General features: G+C 34.2%; 1 protein-coding gene and 1 long non-coding RNA gene across 2 annotated transcripts; both read right to left on the reverse strand.

Moving 5' to 3' along the window:
• Window positions 1–8,851: 8,851 nt before the first annotated feature.
• On the reverse strand, window positions 8,852–10,047 carry LOC139431810 (uncharacterized). Its single transcript, XM_071199998.1, has 2 exons — window positions 10,000–10,047; window positions 8,852–9,925 (listed from the first exon to the last, which is right to left on the reverse strand). The coding sequence occupies exons 1-2, from the start codon at window positions 10,045–10,047 to the stop codon at window positions 8,852–8,854; spliced, it is 1,122 nt and encodes a 373-aa protein (XP_071056099.1).
• Window positions 10,048–14,610: 4,563 nt separating this feature from the next.
• Window positions 14,611–15,013, reverse strand: LOC139431760 (uncharacterized). The gene is made up of 3 exons (XR_011641836.1): window positions 14,941–15,013; window positions 14,744–14,885; window positions 14,611–14,684 (listed from the first exon to the last, which is right to left on the reverse strand). It is a non-coding gene; the product is annotated as an uncharacterized lncRNA (long non-coding RNA).
• Window positions 15,014–23,314: the final 8,301 nt, after the last annotated feature.

A 23,314-nucleotide genomic window follows, 5' to 3' on the forward strand; every position in this document is an offset into this window, starting at 1 on the left:
TTTGAGATCCAAGAATTATGAGACGGACCTAATCTTAACCATTTCACAAACACTTGATTTCCTTTTCGCCGTAGCACTTTTTCCACCAAGTAGACGTCAGGATATTTAACTTTTTGTAATTCCTCTCGATAAAAACCACCCATAATTTTTTCATTGGATGCATCTTTGAGCAGATATGTTGTTGGGAAAGTATTACGAACAGAATGTATTGTAAACACTTCGTTAGACCAATTGGGAGTATAGTTTTTGGTGAAGGCGTGTCGATGCTTGCTCACTCTGACGTGATCACCGACATTAAATTTTTTGGTATAAGGATCGGCAATTTTTATGTAATTATAAACAGTTTTTAACAGTGTCGGTGCGTTTCGGTTATTTACCTCGCTAGGTTTCATTCCTATCGTCCTGTGAACTTGGTTGTTATAATCCAGAATTAATTTGGGAAGCAATTCCAACCAACGATAGTTACCTTGCATACTAAATTCTTTCCACATTTTTTCTTTTATTGTTCTATTAAACCGTTCAACAATAGAACTCTTTAAATTGGAAAATGAACTCTAGTGATTGATGTGATATCGTGACATGAGCTTTTTAAAATCCTCATTGTAAAATTCTTTTCCGTTATCCGTTTGCAGATTCTTCGGTATGAGTAGTGTAAAAAGGCCGATTCTGATCCTGATCCTCCCTCGCGCATGCGCAGTGAAGCGGATATGACATCAGCGCATGCGCAGTACGTGCATGTAATGTTGGTTGCCTACCTCGTGGGACGCCACCTAGCGGTGGATGGTGGAATTAGCGTCATGAGCGGTGGATGGTGGAACTTAGCGGTTTAGAGTTCTGTAGGGCGCGGTAAGGGGGTTGGGTGATAGATGGCGCGCGTAAATTTAAAATCGTTATCGAACAACGTGGTGTCACCTAGCGGTGGAACGTACATATGTTGAGTGATAAATGGCGCGCGTCTGGGCGTTCTAAATCAAAATCCCATAAGATTTAACATAGGGGAGTCCGAAATCACATTTTATCCCTACCACTACCTCCTTTTGAGGTTCCGACCACGCCCACATTTTAAAGTCCCAAGAACCCTCTTTTTGCCTGGAAGAAATTATTCTGATTGGAAAATTAGAAATAAGAACAAAATTTATTAACATTTCTATTTATTTACTTTCTACGTTTTTACAAAGTCGATAGAATGCGCTTACTTGCTAACGTTTTTTAGTCGATGAGAACATTTTAATTTATTTACTTTCTAACGTTTTTACAAAGTCGATGAGATGCGCTGGATTCCCTTTTCCAACATCTTTCACTCCTTTGAAAATTAAGCTCATACCTCCTAGCTCAGTAATTTCATCATCTGTAATCACCTCCGCGATACGTTTTGGTAAAAATACGGAGAAACCATCCTCCAAATCAACAACAACTGATGGCCATGTACATGATGTAATCCGCTTCGCAGACTTAATCGCATATAATTTATTCACCTCTAATTCAGATATGTTCTTCTTCGGGGAAAATTGACACTGTCCTAACCGACTTAACCGTGACATACTAATAGCTTTTGTGAGCGATGAGAGTAGTAGTAGAAAGCAGTTACTGAGTTCCATATAAAAATTTTAACCGTTTATATACCATCGAGAAAAACCTTGAAAAATTTTAGAATGCGAGTTGCGCAGGACAACAACTTAAACGTTTATACGCAATTAAACAAATATAAAATTTAATAATCCGTAAAATTAACAAATATAGTATTCACATTACGGTACACATGCCAGTAGTTATAATTGTAATAACAATCGTTAATATATTCAAAATCAGACAAATTAATATCACCATCAATAATTAATTTAGCTGATTCGTTATCGAGAAAGTATCCATTATCTTTTAGGAAGTCTTTAAATTTTTGATGAATTTCAAAGTCATCATCACTACCAACATACAGAATATCACCCTTTCGATAAACTCTCCATGTATTATTGTCAAATTCACAAAACTGTACAAATTGCGAATCGATCATTTTATCACCATCGAGGTCTTGTATTTCTAGAAGTACCAAATCAAGCTGGGTAATTTCTTCTGGGAAATCTGTGTTTAAGCACTGCTTCAAATGGAGGCGGAAGTCAGTCCAAGACATTATAACGGTGATGTGAACACTTTAATTTTTAATAGTCAACTGAGACAAATATGATTTAAATTTACAATTAAATAATAAACTGAGCCATAAAAACGCATTTTAGTACAAGGTTATTCGCATATTTTAAAGTTAATTACGTTAAAATGCATTTTTTAGTGTAAGATTAAGTTGCTTACGTAAGTTAGCGTGATCTCATCAACCGCATACCAACGTTATTTGCGTTTTAATATAAGTATTTATAATTGAGTAAATATGTATTAGATGCGTTAAGACTCTTTAGAGAATTACCAATATATTATGTATTTTATTTTCTTGAATCTACGTCGCACCTCGATTTATGTACGTACACTATGCAAATAGAAATTTAAAATGCATTTTTAGTGTAAGATTAAGTTGCTTGCGTAAGTTAGTGTGATCTCATCAACCATTACCAATATATTATGTATTTTATTTTCTCGAATTTACGGACAATATGCAAATAGAAATGCAAATGAAAATATAAAGTTTCAATGCATTTTTTAGTACAAGATTATGTGTACATCTTAAAGTTGCTTACGTAAGTTAGCGTGATCTCATCAACCACATACCAACGTTATTTGCGTTTTAATATAAGTATTTATAATTGAGTAAATATGTATTAGATGCGTTAAGACTCTTTAGAGAATTACCAATATATTATGTATTTTATTTTCTTGAATCTACGTCGCACCTCGATTTATGTACGTACCCTATGCAAATAGAAATTTAAAATGCATTTTTAGTGCAAGATTAAGTTGCTTGCGTAAGTTAGTGTGATCTCATCAACCACATACCACCGTTATTTACGCTTTAACATAAGTATTTATAATGGAGTAAATATGTATTTCGAAGTTTAGTTGCGTTACAATGGCTCAATTCAATCCATCTTCATTAGCGGATTTTGCCCTTGATAAAATTAATTTGAACACAAAAACTCGTGTAGATTACAACACAAAAGTATTACTAAAAATAATTTCATCAATTTAATTGAAACTGAAGTTATGTGGTGCGCGTTCTGTTTAACCCGCTCACATTTTAAATTTATTTTAATAGAAAATTGCTCTGAAAAGGTTCATGAAATTTTAATTTCAAATTAGCTTATAGGAAAAACATGTATATTAAAACAATAAAATAATAATATAAAACATATATTTAACAAAAATTATAAAAAAATTAATTATATTTAATATTAAAATATGTAATTATTATTATATATTTAATATAAAAATGTGTAATTATTATTATTATTAAAGTAACAAAAATTGTCTTTTAATGGGGTATAACTAAAAAATTAATTTAATTAATTATGATTAATATTCAAAGCTATAAATAAATAACTTACAAGCAGCAAAAAAATTATTGCCTTCGTTATCGACCTCCCAGATAATTTTTAACGATCCTCCGGGAACTGGTCCCCAATAAAGGACATTACCCCCCTCACGGAGGATGATATCCTCTAATTCCTCCACCGACGTTATGAATACGGAGGGCTGTAAATTGAAAGGACTATGTATTATTATTACAATTCGGAAGGAATAATGATCAATAAAATATCACTTACATTTTCACATACGAAAGAACAAATTGTAAAAATTATCCCAATCACATGATACGGTATCATCGATAGCTGTATTGACGGCATTTTAGAAAACAATGTAGCGCCGCTATGCAGCTTAAAACTGCGTATATCCTCTTTATATATACTATGGGACATCGTTTATGTAAACAGGTTTTTAATTAATGTCGATTGAAAGAAGCGTAGAAGTTTAAGCGTAGAAAAAAACATATATATTAAGCAATAAAATATATATTTAATAATAATAATAATAAAATATAAAATTAATTATCTAACTATATTTAATACTAAAATAAGATCATAAAATTAAACTTACTAAAATAAGATCATAAAATTAAACTAAACTTAATAAATAAAAAATTTGATGACTGAAAAAATTAAAATGTGAAATTATAAAAGTAAATAAAAATCAATAACTTACCCAGACGCTTCTCAAAACAATTACGCATTTGGGGGCAGCTTCACTGAAAAAGTAAAAATGTAAAATCCACTTTTTCAAAGTAAATAAAAAATCAATAACTTACAGCAGACGTAGAGCTTGTCGTCGTAGTAGGGATCTCTCGATATTCGCAGCGACCCCTCATAAAAGGGGCCGCAAAAAATGATTTCCCACCCCCATATTTGCATTAGTGTCATTTGAATGTCTGTCACTTCATGTATTATACACTGAAAATAATATAAAAATAAAATTTAAAATTAAACGAGTATGGAATTAATACTTACATTTTGCCATACGGCATTGCACATATCGTGAACGAGTTGTGGTAAAGGCATTTTGTGAAGAAGAAGAACTAGTTGAACTATGTGGCTTAAAGGCGCATTTATCCTCTTTATATACTATGGAATACTGTTTATGCAAAGAGGTTAACCCTTCCGCGTGGAGTGTCGTACACGTGTACGTCATGCATAAAATTATTTCTACTGCGGAAGATCACATTAGAGTAGATAGCATAGAGTAGATCACACTCACGCATCTCACATAGTAATTGAATTTTTTAACTTCCACGCGGAAGGGTTAAAAGAAGCGTAGAAGTTTTCCTAATGATAATGTATAGAATACGGTTTATGTGAACAGGTTTCCATTATGTAATATCGATTGAAAGCGTAGAAGTTTTATTTACAAAATAACATAAAAATTAAACAATATTATCTTTAGAAATCCAACTGTTATGCGATGAATCGAATCCTAACCACTTAACGTACACTTTATTCTTTTTCCTTTTCAACACTTTTTCAACAAGATATACATCAGGTTGTTTTGATTTTTGAAGTTCAAATTCATAAAAAGCTCCTTTAATAGGCTGACCATCCATATCCTCTAATAAATAAGAAATTGGATTCGTAATTTGTCTTTTAACTATTTTAAATAATTCGGTGGTCCAGTTGGGTAAATATCCTTTATCGAAAACGTGTTTATGCTTGCTAATGCGAACTACATCTCCAATTTTAAAGTTTCCCTTACCAGCAATTTTAATATGATTGTACACCGTATTGAGAAGTTTATTTTCTATAGATTTCGAATTTATTTGAAATGGCTTCATTTTCGTTGTTGAATGCTTTGTATTGTTATATTGAGTTGTAATAGTATCCAATAAATGTAACCATTTATGATTTCCGTAAAGACTAAACATTTTATATAACTTTTGTTTTATGGTTCTAATTACACGTTCAGCTATTGAAGCCTTCATTACACTATAGGTTGAATAATGATTAATTTTAAATTCCATCATCAACTTTTTAAAGTGAGTATTGTAAAATTCTTTTCCTTGATCTGTTTGTAGATTTTTAGGTAGACGACCTTCAGAGAGAATTGAACGTAACGCGTGTGTTACATCCGTTGAAGATTTATTTTTTAACGGTCGCATCCAGAGATACTTCGAAAAACAATCGATAACCACTAATATGTACTTATGTCCGGCATTGAATTTACTAAATTCAATCATTTCAATAAGATCAGCTTGCCATAAATCATCAATCCCCTTCAATATAGTTCTTCGTCTGAAAAATAAACGTCTAGCAGGCCGATGAAGTTCTTCAACTATAGTTTGTTTTGCTTTCGATACCTGCATTCTTACGCTTATGGATTAGGTACAACTTTTTTCTCTAATGCGTCTGGTCGGGAATTTATACTGTTTTCTGTATCAAGCATACGATTTGCAACATCCTGTATTCCATTCTGTAGATTGGTTGTGAGTATATCAATTGTATTTAAATTAGAAATGAATGAACTTTTTAGAGCTGAAGTTTGCTGTTCGTTTAATAGGATTCCCGCGTTAATTTTTGTAATGTCTTCTTTAAGTTTTTGCTCGATTCTATTGTAAGATCCTTGTAGAGACGATATATCCGATTGATTTAATTTAACTTTCGCTATTATGACGGCAATTTCGTTTAAGATTGTAGCTTTCAATTTTTCACAAATTTCATCTACGTAAATTTTTATCGCACAATCGTTTTCATCCGTCGGTTGTTGAACGTTAGTTAGTTTACGTCCCTGGATATCATAATTTTGTCTCTCACGACTTCTCGTGCCGCGATAAGTTCTGCAGCTATCGTCTTGTTCATTGTATGATGTATGTGAAGTTACTACGAACTGTACAGCTGAAGTCGTTAGTTTTAAACTTCAATGAATTTATTAAAACCCTTACGGTAACGTCCCTTAGATACACTACAATCTAAATCAATAACTAGGATGCCCTGTCTATTCTCCCAACAAGCATCGCTAATTTCCTTTAGCCGATGAAACTCCATATCGCTCATTATGTGATCTTCAAATACGTGTTTTAAATTTGTTAAGTCTTGTTTAAATAACACCAAAAAGTTACAATTATCGCGAACTAATTGTTTTGGAATTGCACTATAACTTTGACAAATTAGAAAGCAATCAATGTTTTTATGCCGACCATACGAAAAAAATTCCTTAATGACATTTTGACCTGTACAGGAAACATCGTCAAATACGACTACCGAATATTCTTTCGCATCTTCCGGTCGAATGAACTCGTCTATATTAGAAAATTCATAGTAACCGCAATCTTTTATAGGTTCAATTAAACGTCTTAAAAAATCGTACTTATTTTGGTATAACGAATTAGAGCATAAGTACAAGTTTAGGAAGCGCAACCCATTACGTGCAACTAAAAGCGATAACATAGCATTTGTTTTTCCGACACCTGAGTGTCGTACAATTAAACCTCGTTTACATTTTCCACCAAATAAATTACTGTGTCTTGTAAAGTGTTCTTCGACCGAACCATTACTAAAATTTACTATAGGCAGTGTTAGAAGTTGCGGTAAACACTTTAATTTCTCGTCGATCATGATTCCAGTACTAAATGAATTATAACATTAACAGGATAAGACTGAATGAAAATATAGCAAAAGAAACTATATATACATATATTTAAGAAGAATAATAATAATCCCTCCTCTTCCTGCTCATCCCGCACTTCATACGGGGACGGAGGCGCTGCAGGTGTCGGTGTCGGAGGTTCTATCCCAGTCGAACAATGGTGTATGTGCATGTTTTGAACATGCACCTGCCCTCTCACCACTGCCGACTCTGAGACAATACTGTTTACCTAAGAAGATTATGAAATTAAAAACGTGCAAAAAAGATTATAGATATAGCCTACCAGCTGAAACAGGGTATCTACTTTTACCTCCAATGAAGCAACTCTTCGCTCCAACGTGAGCACCCTCCCGACGTTGTTGCTACCGGACATCTTTTAGCTAGGAAGGGAAGTTATTAGTATGTAAAGAAGACAAAATGAATTCTGCTTTTTTCATTTCAACGGTTAATGTTGCAACGGTGATGTCGAGTGACGTTGTTAAAGAGTGGTTAGAACTCGACGCCAGCCCTTCCCTAAACTGTGAAAGTTCTCTCAAAGAGGTCTGCAACTGAAGTACCTTTGCATGAAGGTCCTTATAAAAATTTTGATACAAAATATTAATTTCGGTCAAAATCTCCCCTTTGGTTGTTTCTACTGCTGCACACATTGCATTTGAAAAAAGGCTGGCAGGTACATCGGAAATGACTGAAGTAGCGGGAATTGTGTCCACCCTTAAGATTTGTACTTTCGGGCTTAATGAGGGAATTTCGATGGTAGGAATGTTTATGTTAGTAGGGGGAGTGGGAATCGACGAAGCTTTAGAAGAAGAAGCCTTAGAAACAAAAGCTGCATTAATAGCTTTAAGGTATGTCCGGTTTTCGGTGCAGTGTTGGGATACCGCCATTAAAGAAAGAGAGTTGTTGGACTCATCGCCGCTAGCCACTTCCGAGTGTGTCACTTCAACCTTTGACAGAGTCGCAGGTTCAAATGACACACGCTTGGGTTTGGTACTTCGCGAACGAGCACGGGTCTCCCGTCGAAGCTCTCTATACTTATCTGGCGGTAACCACACACCTGCACCCTTCGTCCGGTGTTCACGGTTCCCCGACTTTCGACGAAGTGAAAGTGAAAGGTGTTTCACATTCTTATCGTCGACATTCGAGGAACCTGCGATATTTGGAAGCGCCGTAGCTTGCTGTACATTAGATTCTACGTTTGGATCCATCGGCTGCTCATTAGGCTGCACGTTTGGATCCAGAGCCTTCTCAACAGTCGACATGTTCAACAGGTTTATGTCAAAACTGTTTAACAGAAAGGATTCTTGGCTGGCGAAACCCGGAGCAGTTAAATCAATTTGACTAAAACCGTCTTGAGACATCTTGATAAGAAAAGAAAATTAATTTATTTTATTTTAATAAAAAAACATGTATACTTACATCGCTTGATGAAAAATACAGTTGCACGTTAAAATTTAACTGCAGAGGGTGCTTGTCAACAAAGTGCTGAATGATAGGATATGAATGATAAAACGTTCGAAAAAATAAAGTTATGCTTACCAACAAAAGTTAACTTGAAAAATAGAAGGAGCTATAGGAACTAAAAACACAAGATTAAAAACAATATATGCCAAGAAAGGAGACTATACTTACCAGAAAAAAGTTGCTGAAATTACGAAGTTATCAAAAACTGATCTGAATGTCCAAAATAATAAAATCCCTTTGAAAAACCATAATATACCACCATATGCAAACGTTTGCTTCGATGTTTAGAGATACACTAAATGACGTTGCTTCAACAGTACCACTATATTAATTGCTTAACCATTTTCGTAAGAGGCGAATACACAAAGCTGTCATGCAGAATTAATGCGTAAGCTGTCGTACCCTCCGGAATTGGATTTTTCGTTGAATACTCGATTTTTATTTCTACTCCGCTTTTATGTATTGCTTCCTGTTGATACGTGCAATCGATTCCAATTAACGGCGCGTAAGTTTTAAATTCTTCTGGTGAAAACAAAGGTTCGCTTTCTTGATAGTACATATCTGAATACATATCATACAAAATCGCATAGTGATTGTTATCAAAATCCACATTCAAATTATCGTACGGAAAACGTTCTCCATTCAAGAAAACGGTTACGTTCATATTATCAAATAATGCCATGTTTCCTTTAAATATACCCTTTCGATTTGTTTGAAATCCGATGATTATAAATCTAGGCGTTTCCAATTGTGGAGCAGTTTTGACGGCCCAAGATTGCTTCGTAGTTTGAGGTAATTGAGGGTACTCGTGTATTTCCCACGATCGAAAAGGAACGTGAATGTCTACGTTTCTTTCTGATAGTTTTGTTAATGCCAACTGTTCGCGTAGTCCCACCGCCACGTGAGGAACTCTCCATATAATTTTATTAATGATCAATTTCAATTTTTCGTCGTTCGGAGCGGCTGCTGGTTGAAAGATGACGTCCGTATCATCGTGTCCGCGAATTAGCACAAGTTCCTGTCGAATGTTCATCATGATCTTTCTGAAATCTTCTGCGAATCCTAGCAACGTTTTTAGCGGAACGATAAGACCGAAATTTCCATTTTTATCTAAAGCCTTTGAAACACCCGCTATATCGTCTTTCCAAGGTTTTATGTGCCAACCGGCGTTCTGTAATTTCACCACCTCGTTCTGTGTAGATGAGAAATAACCTTTCATGCATGAGCTTATACCGACGTTCTGCACACCATCAACATGTACTCCGTTAATAAGATATCGAATATCGCTAAACATAAATGCAACGGGATTGTTAACCAATTGCCCCGTTGCGCTGGCATCTTTTGTTATACTTCCGTTCGCGGCTAACTTACGAACGCTATTTCCGGAATTGAAATTCTAATTTCGTCATTGTTATCGAATGTGGTCGATCCAAACGGTTGCGGTTGATGCGAATGGAATTCATAACTTACGATAGTGTGATCTGTTTTTATCTTATCGGTTACTTTTAAAATATCCATTGTTTTAACACTTCGTATCCTAACTGAACTAAATACCTTCGATTGACTGGTGATGATCGATGAATGGATCGTCTTCTACTGCCGCTACGTTGACTGATGACGCGCGCTATATAGTTTTCTCCATTAAACAATTTTCTCGCTCTGTCTCTTCTTGACCACCGCATTCTTTTGTTTTGATATAACACTGTCATAACGTTAGTCAAATTTAAATATTTTAATTTAAATAATTCAATTTATCGATCTCAGGTGAACTCTCACTGTTATTTCTTCTTCTCTGAAGTCTACCAAGTTTCCGTCCTGATCAAATATACGTACTGTTAAGCTACTAATCACGTTCGGTAAAACCGGTAAATAAATAGGCAGTTGTGGTGATTCGATTATTTTAAAACCTGCCGGAACATTTGGGAAAAAATGATATAAAACGTGTACGGGAACTCCGTTATTATACGATCCCGTCACTAAATTACAATAAATTTGTAAGGCGTTCGTTTTATTTATGTTTACTACGAAATCGGATTCCACTTCCGTATCTCTAGGTAATATTTGATGCTTGAAACCAAGTAACGGTCCTATAGAATTATCGCATGCAAAATTAATTCGGCGCGTACTTTTTATTAAAAAATGTTGTGTGTTATTATTAATTCTTATTACGACTCCTTTAGCGTGTCTTTTGTCTAGCTGTTAATTCACGAACTCGGCAATATCATCAATATCGTACGTTCCAACAGGTACTATTATATTGTTTTTAAAATGTCCTGTCTTATCTTCGTATTGGATTACGTTGTTGCTTTTATTAACGTTTGCTAAACTATTAAACGTTTCGAAATTCAAAAGAGCCAACTCGTAACTACCAAATTCGTTCAAATAGATCGGAGGATTTAAATTACAAGTCAATTCAGATGACTTTCCAGTCAACGTAAATGTATACCGATTGGTAACTTTAATTTTAGGAGATACACCCAACACGGACGTAAGTATAAGTATACTTGTGTGTGTGCATATGCGCGCGGAGTATGTTTGTGGGAGGGGAATCGCAAGAAGTAGTATAGTAATGCCGGTTCTGGAACGGAAATGGCTTCGGCTCCCGCGTCACGTGTGACGTCACAGATGGTGTGACGTAATGTATGACGTCATGGAGTGCGCCATCTGTTGGAGAGTGTTGGCGGTGTGGGTAATGTAGGTTTCTGTTGTGGTGGGGGTGAAGCCCATCTTTTGGAGAGTGTCGGCGGTGTGGGTAATGTAGGTTTCTGTTGTGGTGGGGGTGATGCCCATCTGTTGGAGAGTGTCGGCGGTGTGAGTAATGTAGGTTTCTGTTGAGGTGGGGGTGAAGCACCTTCCGGCCCGCAAGTGCATGCAGGCACCTAGCGGTGGGGCGGTGTTGATGGGTTAAATTAAAACGAATTAAGCGAACAGCAAGTGAGCAGATATGTCACACATAGCTTACGGAACAGAAAGTCAAAATATCGTATGCTCACATTGTGGGCAAGAAGGTAAAACTAGAATTAAATCTAAAATAACAACAAGAACTCACACGTTCAGTTTAATATTATGTTTGTTTGGGTAAATAAATTATAGTACAAAGAGATTCTTAAATGTAATAAATATTTAAATTATAGATGCTTAAATTATGAACATTGATCATTATTGTGTTAATTGTGAAACATATCTAGTAACATATCAGAATTGAGGATGGTGTAGTAGAGCAACATAGTATGAGATTATAGGATTGAAATAAAAATAATGTAAATTTAATATGTTTGAAATAAAAAGAATATTAACGTATAAATGTAATTTTATTGCTAAAAATAGTATATACATTCATTATGTTAACTTAATTTGGTTGGGGAGATTTTTCACAAAACGATACTGCATGCTAGGTGCGCATTGTCGACTTGTCCAAGTTATTTCTCTCCCCTTCATAGATGATGATGCACATTATTGAACTTAGCGAATCGAAGTGTTTGAATACTTAATTTGGTTGAGGAGATTTTTCACAAAACGATACAAGGTGCGCATGTTGACTTGCCCAACTTCTTTCTCCCCTTCATAGATGATGCACATTGAACTTAGCGACTGGATGTCTTCATCAGTCATCTCCTCAGCCATCCGTTTCGGCAAAAACACCGAAAAACCATCCTCTAATTGGGGAACAACTGATGGCCATTTCAACGTTGTCACACGTTTTGCTTGTTTTATAGGATGAGGAATTTTCAAGCCCAAATCAACCAATTTCTTCTTCTGTGGGAATTCACAGAGCCCCAACTTATTTAAATGCGATAGTGACATACTTGGTATAGCAGTTTTGACTTTAACTAGAATACTCATAATTAAAAGCTGTCTTATATACCTAAATTTCACGTCATTTCGAATTATCTAGAAATAAAAAACAGGGTGTTTACAGAACTTTTATTGGTTGAGAAGAAAAAATAGGGGGGATTTCCGGGAAGTTGTGGTAGACCATAAAGATAACTATCTCTTTTATGAACAACAGGATGTTGACGCGTAAGAAGAAATAGGGTGGGTTTCCGGGAAGTTGCGGTAGACCATAAAGATAATTATGTCTGTTATGAAAAACAGGATGTTTACATGAAAGAAGAAATACGGGGGATTTCCGGGAAGTCGTGGTAAACCATGGAGATAACTATGTCTTTTACAAAAACAAAAAAAAATCACATTATTTTTATGATATAAACTCCAAACAGCATAATCAAAGTAGCAAAATTCCACATGTTCGATATTATTATTGAAAGATAAAGCATTATCCATAACGATTAATTTAGCGGTTTCATTTTCAATAAAGTGTCCTTTTTCTTTTAAAAAACTTTTAAATTTATTATGAAATTCAAATACATCACTATTTCCAGCATAGAACGTATTTCCATTCCGATAGATTTTCCAGTTTATCGATAAATAATCACAATACATAATGAACTCAACATTTTCAAATAATTCAGTGTCCAGGTCTTCTAAATTTAATAGTTTCAACTCGAGTTCGGAGTTTTCAGCATGTAGAATAATATCGTTTAAAAACACCTTCAATGCGCATCTAAATTCTTCCTGAGACATCATTTTATACATGTTTTCTTTTAGAAGTTAAATATGTAACTGATTAATTAATTTCAGAATTTTATGTATTTAAACATTTCATTTGCAAGGGATAACGGATGTGGTGTGGAACGGACATATATAAGTAAGGATGTATGATAGTAATTTTTTAATATTAGTAAAAATGAGTTCATATAAATTCCAACCAGTGTCTTTACGCGACATAGCATTAAAACGTATAAATTTAAGTGTAAATAACAGAGTGGGAATTTTAAGACTACATTTGTATTTACCCTGGGGGTTAGTATTAGCGCTATGGAACACCTGGGTTGAAGATAATTGGGATGAGATAGTGGGTGCATATGATCACAATATAAATTATGAAATGCTATGTATCGAACGGGAAACGTTTAATTATGAAATGAATCATCGGTGTATAAAAGCGCTATCATTCCATTTCAGTAGTTATAGGTAGGTAGGAGCAAATTAATGAATAAACAACGGATGCTAATTTTTATAAAAATTTCAAAGTGATGCAATCTTTGAAGATAATCAGCAGATATGTATGTGGTGGTGCTATTATAAAACAACGCATGGTGGGGTGTGTCATGATTGTATAAGGCGCTATAACATATATGTTAGAGGTTTCAAAGATTTTTTTGCGGAACGGCTGTTCGTAGTAGCATATGAAGAATGTAAAATCGATCATGAAATAGTTTCAACAGAAGAGTGTAGCGATACTATTCTAGAGTTTGGAAATTGGTGTAACTTTTGTTTAAGACGCCCCAACTTCAGGTTGCTATTAAAAACGGAATGCTCATCACATGTACATAGGATATTCAATGAAATGTAAATAAAACATGTTAAATAAAATAAGTTAAATAAAATATATTAATTAATTTCTTATATATTAATTTAATTTCTTGACTCTGACTCCATTTCTCATGGAGTCAGCGATAACGATCACATGGTCATCATTACCAACACCAGTGGCGATACCATAACTCCACCTGTAAAAAATATAAAATTAATTAAAAAGTAAAAAAACTAACTACATCATCATTGCCTTCAACAGATAATGGTGGGGATAAAATGTGATTTCGGACCCCCAATGTTAAATCTTATGGGATTTTGGTCCAGAACGCCCATAGCTATACTGCACTGCAGAATTAACAGCGTTTGATTACTTCCTCTATAAAAAAATAAAATTAATTAAAAAGTAAAAAACTAACTAAGTCATCATCACCTTTAGTGGTTACGTCAACCATATCTAATGGGATAAGCGGCAGCAAAAATTACTTTTCCGGCTATAAATAAAATGAAATAAAAGTATAAAAGCCAACTGAATATAAAATAAAAATATATCAATTACCGCTGAATCGTTATCTGTGGTAATGTCTATTTCTATTACCACAGAATTAACAGCGCCTACACCACCACCGGTACCCGTCGTTAGATCGATCAATTCCTCTGTAAAAATAAAATTAATTAAAAAGTAAAAAACCAACTACATAAGTCATCATTACCTTCACCGGTTAAATCGACCATATCTAATGGGATAAGCGGTGGCGGTGGTAAAATTACTCCTCCGACTATAAATAAAAGTATAAAAAATTAATACAAAATTAAAGTAAAAAGAAAAAATACTTACAGAGTATAAAAAAATGAGATGGCACAACCTCGCTCTCAGAAATTATTAAAAAATCTGTGGGGGTCACATAGCTATAAACTATGCGCCCCCCCTGCACGAGCGAGTCCTCCAAACCGCCATTAGTTGTTACAATCATAATGGGCTAAAAAAATAATATTACATATTGAAAAATTAATTCTAGTATAGGTATAACTTACATTTGGATGATGTAATTCACAAATCCCCCGGATTAGATCCCAGGGGATTGCCGCATATTCGTTTGCGTTGTTATTGTTCATGTTGCATTAAAAAAAACCTACTTTAAACTAACTGTAAAAACATAAGTCACGCTATTTATACCGAGAGATGATATCTAAAAAAATTAACGAAAACAGGAAGATTTAGTTTGAATATGAATCATTTTAATTATCTCCGGAAAACTCGGTTTTCATGGTTGTTAATATCAATTTGTTTATAAATTAAAATTGTCCTTGTAGATTTTTTAAAAAAATTATAATTTATAAAACTTAAAAATTAAACAATATTATCTTTAGATATCCAACTATTATGTGTTGAATCAAAACCTAGCCCTTTTACATATAGCATATTCTTTTTACGTTTTAACACTTTCTCAACAAGATATGCATCCGATTGTCTAGATTTTTGAAGTTCAAATTCATAAAACGCACCTTTAATCGGCTGCCCGTTGATATCTTCCAATATGTAGGTTACAGGATTTGTAATTTGCACTTTAACAATTTTAAATAATTCATGCCCGTTTGCACCGCAATAGTTAAGCGTCGCTTTACGCTAAGCTTTCCTTAAATTTTTAAATCGGTTTGCACCGTTGTTTAAGCTACGCTTATTCTCAGCTTAATTTAAGCGTTCAATGTTCGGAGTTTACCGGTTAAGCGTAGCTTTAAATTACGTTAAAAAAATTTATTAATTTATTACATTAATTTTGTGTCACGTGAAAATTGTGAAAACATGGATATTTTTGACGACGATGAAGATATGTTTGGAAATGATGCAGAAATATTAGAGATTGTTGATTATGGATTTCCTAAACGGATATATCTACGGCGCAATCATTTTGAAGATTTGGATAACCTTACATTTTTTCAACGATTTCGTTTAACAAAGAATACTGTTTTAAACATTTTACCACTAATTGAAGAAAAGCTTGAATATCAGTAGAGAATAAAGGCCGGTTCTGGACCGGAAGTGCTCCAGCTCCCCCTGATCCTGCGCATGCGCGCCGGAAGTGACGCCACGACATCCTTAAGAATCGGTCGACGGTGGCGCCACCTAGCGGTACATCCTTAAGGATCGGTCGACGGTGGCGCCACATGTAGCATCCTTAAGGATCGAAGGTTGCTCCTTAAGGATCGGTCGACGGTGGCGCCACATGTAGCATCCTTAAGGATCGAAGGTTGCTCCCCCTGCTGCTTAAGGATCGGTCGACGGTGGCGCCACCTGTAGCATCCTTAAGGATCGGTCGACGCCCCTTCAACCCCATCTTAGTGTCCTATTGACCCCCTTCAACCCAACCCAACCCCATCTTAGTACACTATTGACCCCCTTCAACCCCTTCAACCCCATCTTAGTATCCTATTGACCCCCTTCAACCCCATCTTAGTGTCCTATTAACCCCCTTCAACCCCTTCAACTCCTTCAACCCCATCTTAGTGCCCTATTGACCCCGTCGACGTCGTATGCTTATCAGCGGAAGTTGCTCCCCCGTGAAATAATATTAATAATAATAATACTTACCTTAAAATAGGTTCTCTATTACTGATTGAGGGTAGGAGGAGGAAGAGAAAATCACAAAAAATTAAAGTTAATACATATATTAAAAATTTAAATTAAACATACTCAAAAAAAAATGATATTATTTTCTACTTAACCACTTAAATATATTTAAACGTTATTCGAAATAATTGTCATTTTACAATTGTTTTAATTTAATAAATTTAATTTAATAAACCCAAGCCAATGTTTTAATACCATCGGCATCGATACATCGCTTTGAATCATGTCATGCATCCACGTTTACTCCATGCACTTTTCGTTGGTGTACAATTAGATTGTTCGACCTCGTAAATTGTTTATCGCAAATTAAACACCTAATGTTAGGTTCAACCATGTGTGAATTTCGAATGTGTCGATTTAAATTACTTTTAAATGAAAATGTTTTTCCACAAACCTCACATACGAACATTTTTAATATATGTTATAAGTTATTTCGATGCAACTGAACGTCTGAATGATGGTTGATGTAAGCGTTGTGTTGATGAAGTTAAACTGGGTCATAAATTACGAGTTACAACACATATATCTTTTCAAATTCCATCAAACATAAATTAAGCAGTTTTTATTAAATCGCCAAGGACAAGTAGATTAAATGCTTACGCTAGAGAGAGTGTCAAGTTACACTGTGAGAATCGGCGCACAGCTGTAATAACGCTGAGTAATCGAATTATTAGTGCGAAGGAAATTATTAAGGAAGCAATAAATTAAAAGTTTCAATTTAAAATAATAGGATTTATTAACATTTAACGTAAGCGCGTGCGCAAGAAATTAGAAATATTTTTGGGGAATAATACAACTTAATTTTTCCCAATTAATCGAACGCGAATATATTGAAACGTTTTAACAGCGGAAGTTGCTCCCCCGCGGTGCGATGATAAATAAATACGATGACGACGACGACGATGACGTCGACGCTCGTATGCTTATCAGCGGAAGTTGCTCCCCGCGGAGCAATGACTTAATTGAAATAATAATATTAAATTAAGGAGTTTAGTATCATTTAACTTGTTCTGCGTTAACATATACTACAATGACTCTGAACAACGTACCTTCACTGAAAGAGTTGGCTCAAACTAAAATCAACTTAAAATTATCGAAACGTATACATGTGCTGGCACTAGTTCAATATTTACCTTGGAAAGTAGTGTTAGAGTTGTGGAACACCTGGTTCCAGGATAATTGGTTCGAGCTTGGGGCACATAAAAAATGTTCCGATGATGTGGACGTGAGGGGCATTACAATAGATGTATTTTAATTTCAACCTGAATCATACGTTGCAATGCGCCCTATTCAGGAATGTAGAAATTTTCAGGTAAATTAAAAATTAAAATATAGTATATAAAGCTAACTGAAATTTTAATAATACTTTAGCGACGAAATTTTCAATCGAATAAATGGGGGTATAGCAGTGTTTCTCAAAGTTTTTTCTCTCGTGGCACATTTTCGAAAAAAATTTTTATTGAGGGCACATCAACTTTAAAAAAATTACTTTTAACTATAAATAAATAAATAGAAAAGAATTTAAAAGAAAGATTTATTATAATATGAATATAAGAACAATATAGAAACATTTCCTATAATAAAATAAAAAATGAGTAATAATTAATAGTATAAATACAAAATAAAGAAACCTGTAATAAACATGTATTTTAGTGAGAAATATGTGATTGACGATGTTTTGTTATCTCTTCTATATTTGGTTTTATTGTTGAGAGAGCAACTCTCAATTCGTCCTCAACATTTTTCAATTATGATCGTTTATTTTTTATGGTTGTTAATGTTGAAAATCCTAATTCGCACAAATAGGATGTTGAAAACTGGAGCAAAATACTTATTGCTCTTTTAAATAATTTTGGATATTCATCATGAATTGATATCCAAAATGTATCGAGTGGAAGTTCTGAATATTTTAATTTTAATGTTCGGTCAGAAGAGAGGGAGATTAGTTCTTCCTCCTCTTCAAGACAAAGATTGCTGTCTGACGTATTACCAGTAAAAGGGTTTCGAATCCAGTCATGTTTTTCTATATGGATGGATGGATGGAAAATATTTCTTTAAAGAATACACAAAGTTGGAACATCGAGGAATTGAAACCATTGCACCATTCATTCCAGATGATCCGGATACAGCTCCCCCACCACCCGATCTTGTATTATCTTCTACTTCCATACCCTCTACTGAAGGTTCCATTGCAGGACGTTTGGCTTGGGAATCAAATTGCGCTTGATTACGTTCTAATACACCTGAAAAGATAAAAATAAATTATAGATTTCAATAAATATACAATTTATACTTTTATATAATTTTCCTTTCCAGAAGTACAAATTCTTAATGCGAAATCCATTGCTTTTAAAATACTTTTTCTTGGTAATGGGTCCATATTTATGCAGTAAATTTTGATATTGTACAGATTGACTTGCACTTAAATTTTGTTTTTCTGGATCAACGATTGGAATCGGCGCCATACTTACGTTTTAAAGAACCTCCGTTCCTATCTCCGAGTAACTCCCCCGAAAGTTTGCTAGAGGTACTGGGTTCTTGAACCTGTGTTTCAGGGACAATATCATCTTCGTTATATACTTCAGAATCAGCATTATCAGAAGAAGCATTATCAATGACGTTATTATCCCGTGAAGTCTCAACTCCACTTTCGTCGTTAGAAACTCCATCGTCGTTGTCTCCGGGGGATTCCAAGGTGGTTCCGGGGGGATACTCATGATCGAAGTCAATGCGTGCTTGTTATTTAATATGTTTGTAGTAATCTGACTTAAGAAAATCTTTATAACTAATGCCTGTTGTATCACGTAATAATCTATACTCGTGCGCGGCTTTAGAGTTGATATACGCATATAAATATTGACCACGATTTAATTTCTTTTTCTTTGCGCCACCAACCATTGGATATACAACGCCAAATAATTGCTCAAAAATATTTTTAAAAGATAATCCAACAGCGCCAATTAAAGAATGATAATTATTATTTATATGAAAATCTACTATAAATTCGTCTATAGCATCTAAATCGGCATTGATAATGTCTTCTTCCGATTCAGCGAGTTCATACCTTAAGTCGTGTAGTAATGCAATGAAGTCGTCTTCGTCTATAGGATCGCCAATATTCAAATTATTACCAGGACCAAGATAACGATGACCAGGGATGTTCAAATGCACTATCACGCGGAAAACAGTCATAATTGCCTGTAATAATAATTGGTGTTCTAGTTATTACTTTATCTGACAAGTATTTGATTCTCGCAGGACAGTTATCACCGCCGAGTAACATTTTTAAAGTTTCTGTAGCGGCAGGTTCGAAATTCGGTTCGTTCCAATAAAGAACTCGTCTATTAACACAGTCTTGTAACGGAAAATTGCAATGCTTATTGAAATCGTGTATTTGTCCAAAATTAAAGTAATAACATAAGACTGCATCAACAAAGAAATTCTTACCTGCGCTCGGTGGAGAAAAAATTGCAAAACAATTAATTTTCTTGTCTTTCTAATACATCGTATAACGCAACTAAGAATTGTTTAACAACTTCAGTGTCTTTACCCATTTGAAATAATAATAATTCGTTTAAAATATTTACGCTTTCATCTACAGAGTAATAATATTCAAAAGGATCTGTTAACGTGCAGCCGTAACTACAATTTATATCTTTTACATATTCATATATTTCAAGCGTAGACATTTTTATAAACGAATAATTAAAAACATTAAAGAATGGATCCAATTTACGTCTATCAATTATGAATCGGTACTTGGACTCCATCCATACCTTTGAATCTAACACTAATTGTACGGGTGAGAACGGATGGGCCTTTAAGAATAAAAGGAGTCCTGGGTCTCGTGGCTGTCTATCCCTGGGACTTTCTCCATTTCCTTCTGTACCGTCTCCATTAGGTCCAATAACTGCTAGTACATCACATGCTCCGTGGAAGGTATCAAAAACTGCGACCGGATCGTCGCCGTCTTCCACCAGTTCTTCGGATCTTGTCTCAAACAAGGCTCTATGGGATAAATCTTGATCTGTACAACATACTCGCCGTCCTTCTCGCCCGGCGATTTGGTAGAGTATCTTCCGTCCTCCCGTGCATAAATATATTGCTGAATGCTCGAGGAAGTGTCTTGTAATGTTGGGCGCCGAAACAACGCGGCGAGCGCTCTTCCTCCTGAACTCGTCGAGGGCTGCGATTCGCGCGCACCGACACCTTTTTGAGGTATAGGGACACGAATGAATGACGTGGTAGTGTGAGTTGTGGCTTGCGACAATGAAGATTTCATTTCGGAATTTAATCTTTTGTAATCCCGTAATAATGTTATAAAGTCGTCCGGTGCTTTCATCGAAAGTAGGTCGTATGATGTCATGGAGTATAACGTTTTGGATAGCTGCGCCAAGAAGGAGGTCAATAAAATGTTCGAATTTCGTGCCTTGTCGCTCTCCCATTTTTTGGAAATACCGAGCCAAATTTTTTTGCATAATTGACTCTCCTTTTGTCCTCCAATTGTAATTAGCTTCCATGCTGTCACATAATTCTTTGAATAACCGTGATTTTAATGGTCTGCTTTTAATATAATTGACTATTTTTATCACATCTTCTGTGTGGAAATTTGATAAATAAAACAAATTAAATTCAGGTCAGGACATTTTAATCTAAATAAATTAAAAAAATGAAAATTAATATAAATATAATAACAATGTAAAAAGATTAAACTCACTTTCTAATTTATATAATATGGAGACATACGTCTCCATACCTTTAAAAAATATTCCTGACCCGAGAGGCGTATAACCCCTCGGACACTTATATCGAGGCAGCAGCCTCGACGCAAATATCGACATTTGCACCTGCTAAAATTAAAGATAGAAATCAATTAAATCAATGAAATTAAACCCCGAAGGGAGACTTACTTTTAAATGGGGAGGTAGAAGCCTTCCCGCTAATTCTTAATAATTATTTTTATAATTATAATTATATATAATTATTTTGGCTGAAAAAAATATGAATTTTAAACTCAAAACTTAAACTAAACTTTAATAATTTAGAGCTCACCTCTTTGGTTAAACATTTCCAACGAAAATGCTGTAAAACGGTATTGCGTAAGGCTTTATACCCGTTACAGTATACCCAGTTATCAAGTGTTTGTTTTCCTAAGTAAAGAACTTGGCTGCAACGTTCTTATTCAGCAAACCCCTTTATCAAATGTGGTTACTTAAGGAAAAAGAAACTCGAGTAAAATTCTATATAATAGACGTTTAAAAATTAAATTTTATTTAAAAAATAATTCGCAACGATATAGAGAAATTTTATGATATATCTTTATTTGATATCCAAGAATTATGCGATGAATCGAATCCCCATTGTTTCCACGATTGATGGCAGTTCTAATAAATTTGAAACGTATACGGGACTTGATGCATCTCAAGTTTTTATCACAAAATTAATCGATGATGTTAAATTTATTTATAATAAATACTTGAAAACCGTAAAACCAATGATACTTTTAACAACCGATGAGCAACCAAGTTTCAAACTTCAAAATTTTATTCCAATATTCTTTCATAATTTTAGCGGTTACGATTGTCATTTATTTATTAAAGAAATGGCTAGATCCCGCGTATTATTATACGGCACCGGGGTTATCTTGGGATGTCATGTTGAAATTCACTAAAATTAAATTGGAATTGTTGACGGATATTGATCAAGTTCATTTCATTAAAAAAGGTATCCGTGGGATATTTAAGTAGGTTATTTTAAGGTAAGTATTATTATTATTATTAATATTATTTCACGGGGGAGCAACTTAAAACAGTTATTATTTAGAAGTTTTAACCACACGGTTTTTACCGTTTTACAAAACAGATTGGCCCTTTCCCCACATGATTCAAAGCGATGTATCGATGCCGATGGTATTAAAACATTGGCTTGGGGTCATTTTACCACTATTTCGACTGCTGGAGAGCCGGTGTGGAACCAACATTGATTGGTGGTTGAATTTAATTTAACCCCATCCTCTTCCGCAAATTCTAACGCAATATCAGTTATTAGTATTGAATTGCTGTTACGTATTTCCAAAAACTGCTTCTTTTGATTTCCCTTAACAAATATTTGATCGTAGGAGGAAATTATGGTATCAATAAAAGAATATTAAATAAACACATTAAGGATGATTTTACTATCGTTTATGTTAAAGATGTTAAAAAAGAAATTTTTATTAAATTATATCATTTTTATTATACCATTTTGTATTAAAAAATTAGAGTACATTTATAATAATTTATTATTTAACAGTACATTAGAAGAGATCTTCGTTATAATCTATGAAAAAAAGAGATATTAGATACATCGTTTTTTGTTTTTAATTATTACTTACACTCCAATCCTTCGGGAATGGTATCTATAAATTAAAATTTAAATATAAATAGAAGTATTAATAGAAATATTAGTGTTTACAACTTACCGAAATATGTAAAATAAAATTCCATCCCCGAAGGAATGCCTAGTATAATAATATAATCCCCCTCCGATGGATTATACACACCGTTGTATACCACGTTTAAATAATCTGCATATAAATTTTTTAAATGCAGTAGCATTTGTAAATTTGTGTTTATGATAGTAGGCTAAAAAATGTGAATTAAAAAAATTAATTAGAAAATAAAATAAAAATCTTATGTTTGGGTTATAATTAACACACACGTTTCTTACAAATTTCCAAACTGAAATTAAAAAATAGTAAAACAATAGTAATAATAATATTAACAATTATAACAAAAATAA

Source organism: Onthophagus taurus, chromosome 11, assembly GCF_036711975.1.
Source record: "Onthophagus taurus isolate NC chromosome 11, IU_Otau_3.0, whole genome shotgun sequence".
Taxonomy (NCBI): Eukaryota; Metazoa; Arthropoda; class Insecta; order Coleoptera; family Scarabaeidae; genus Onthophagus; species Onthophagus taurus.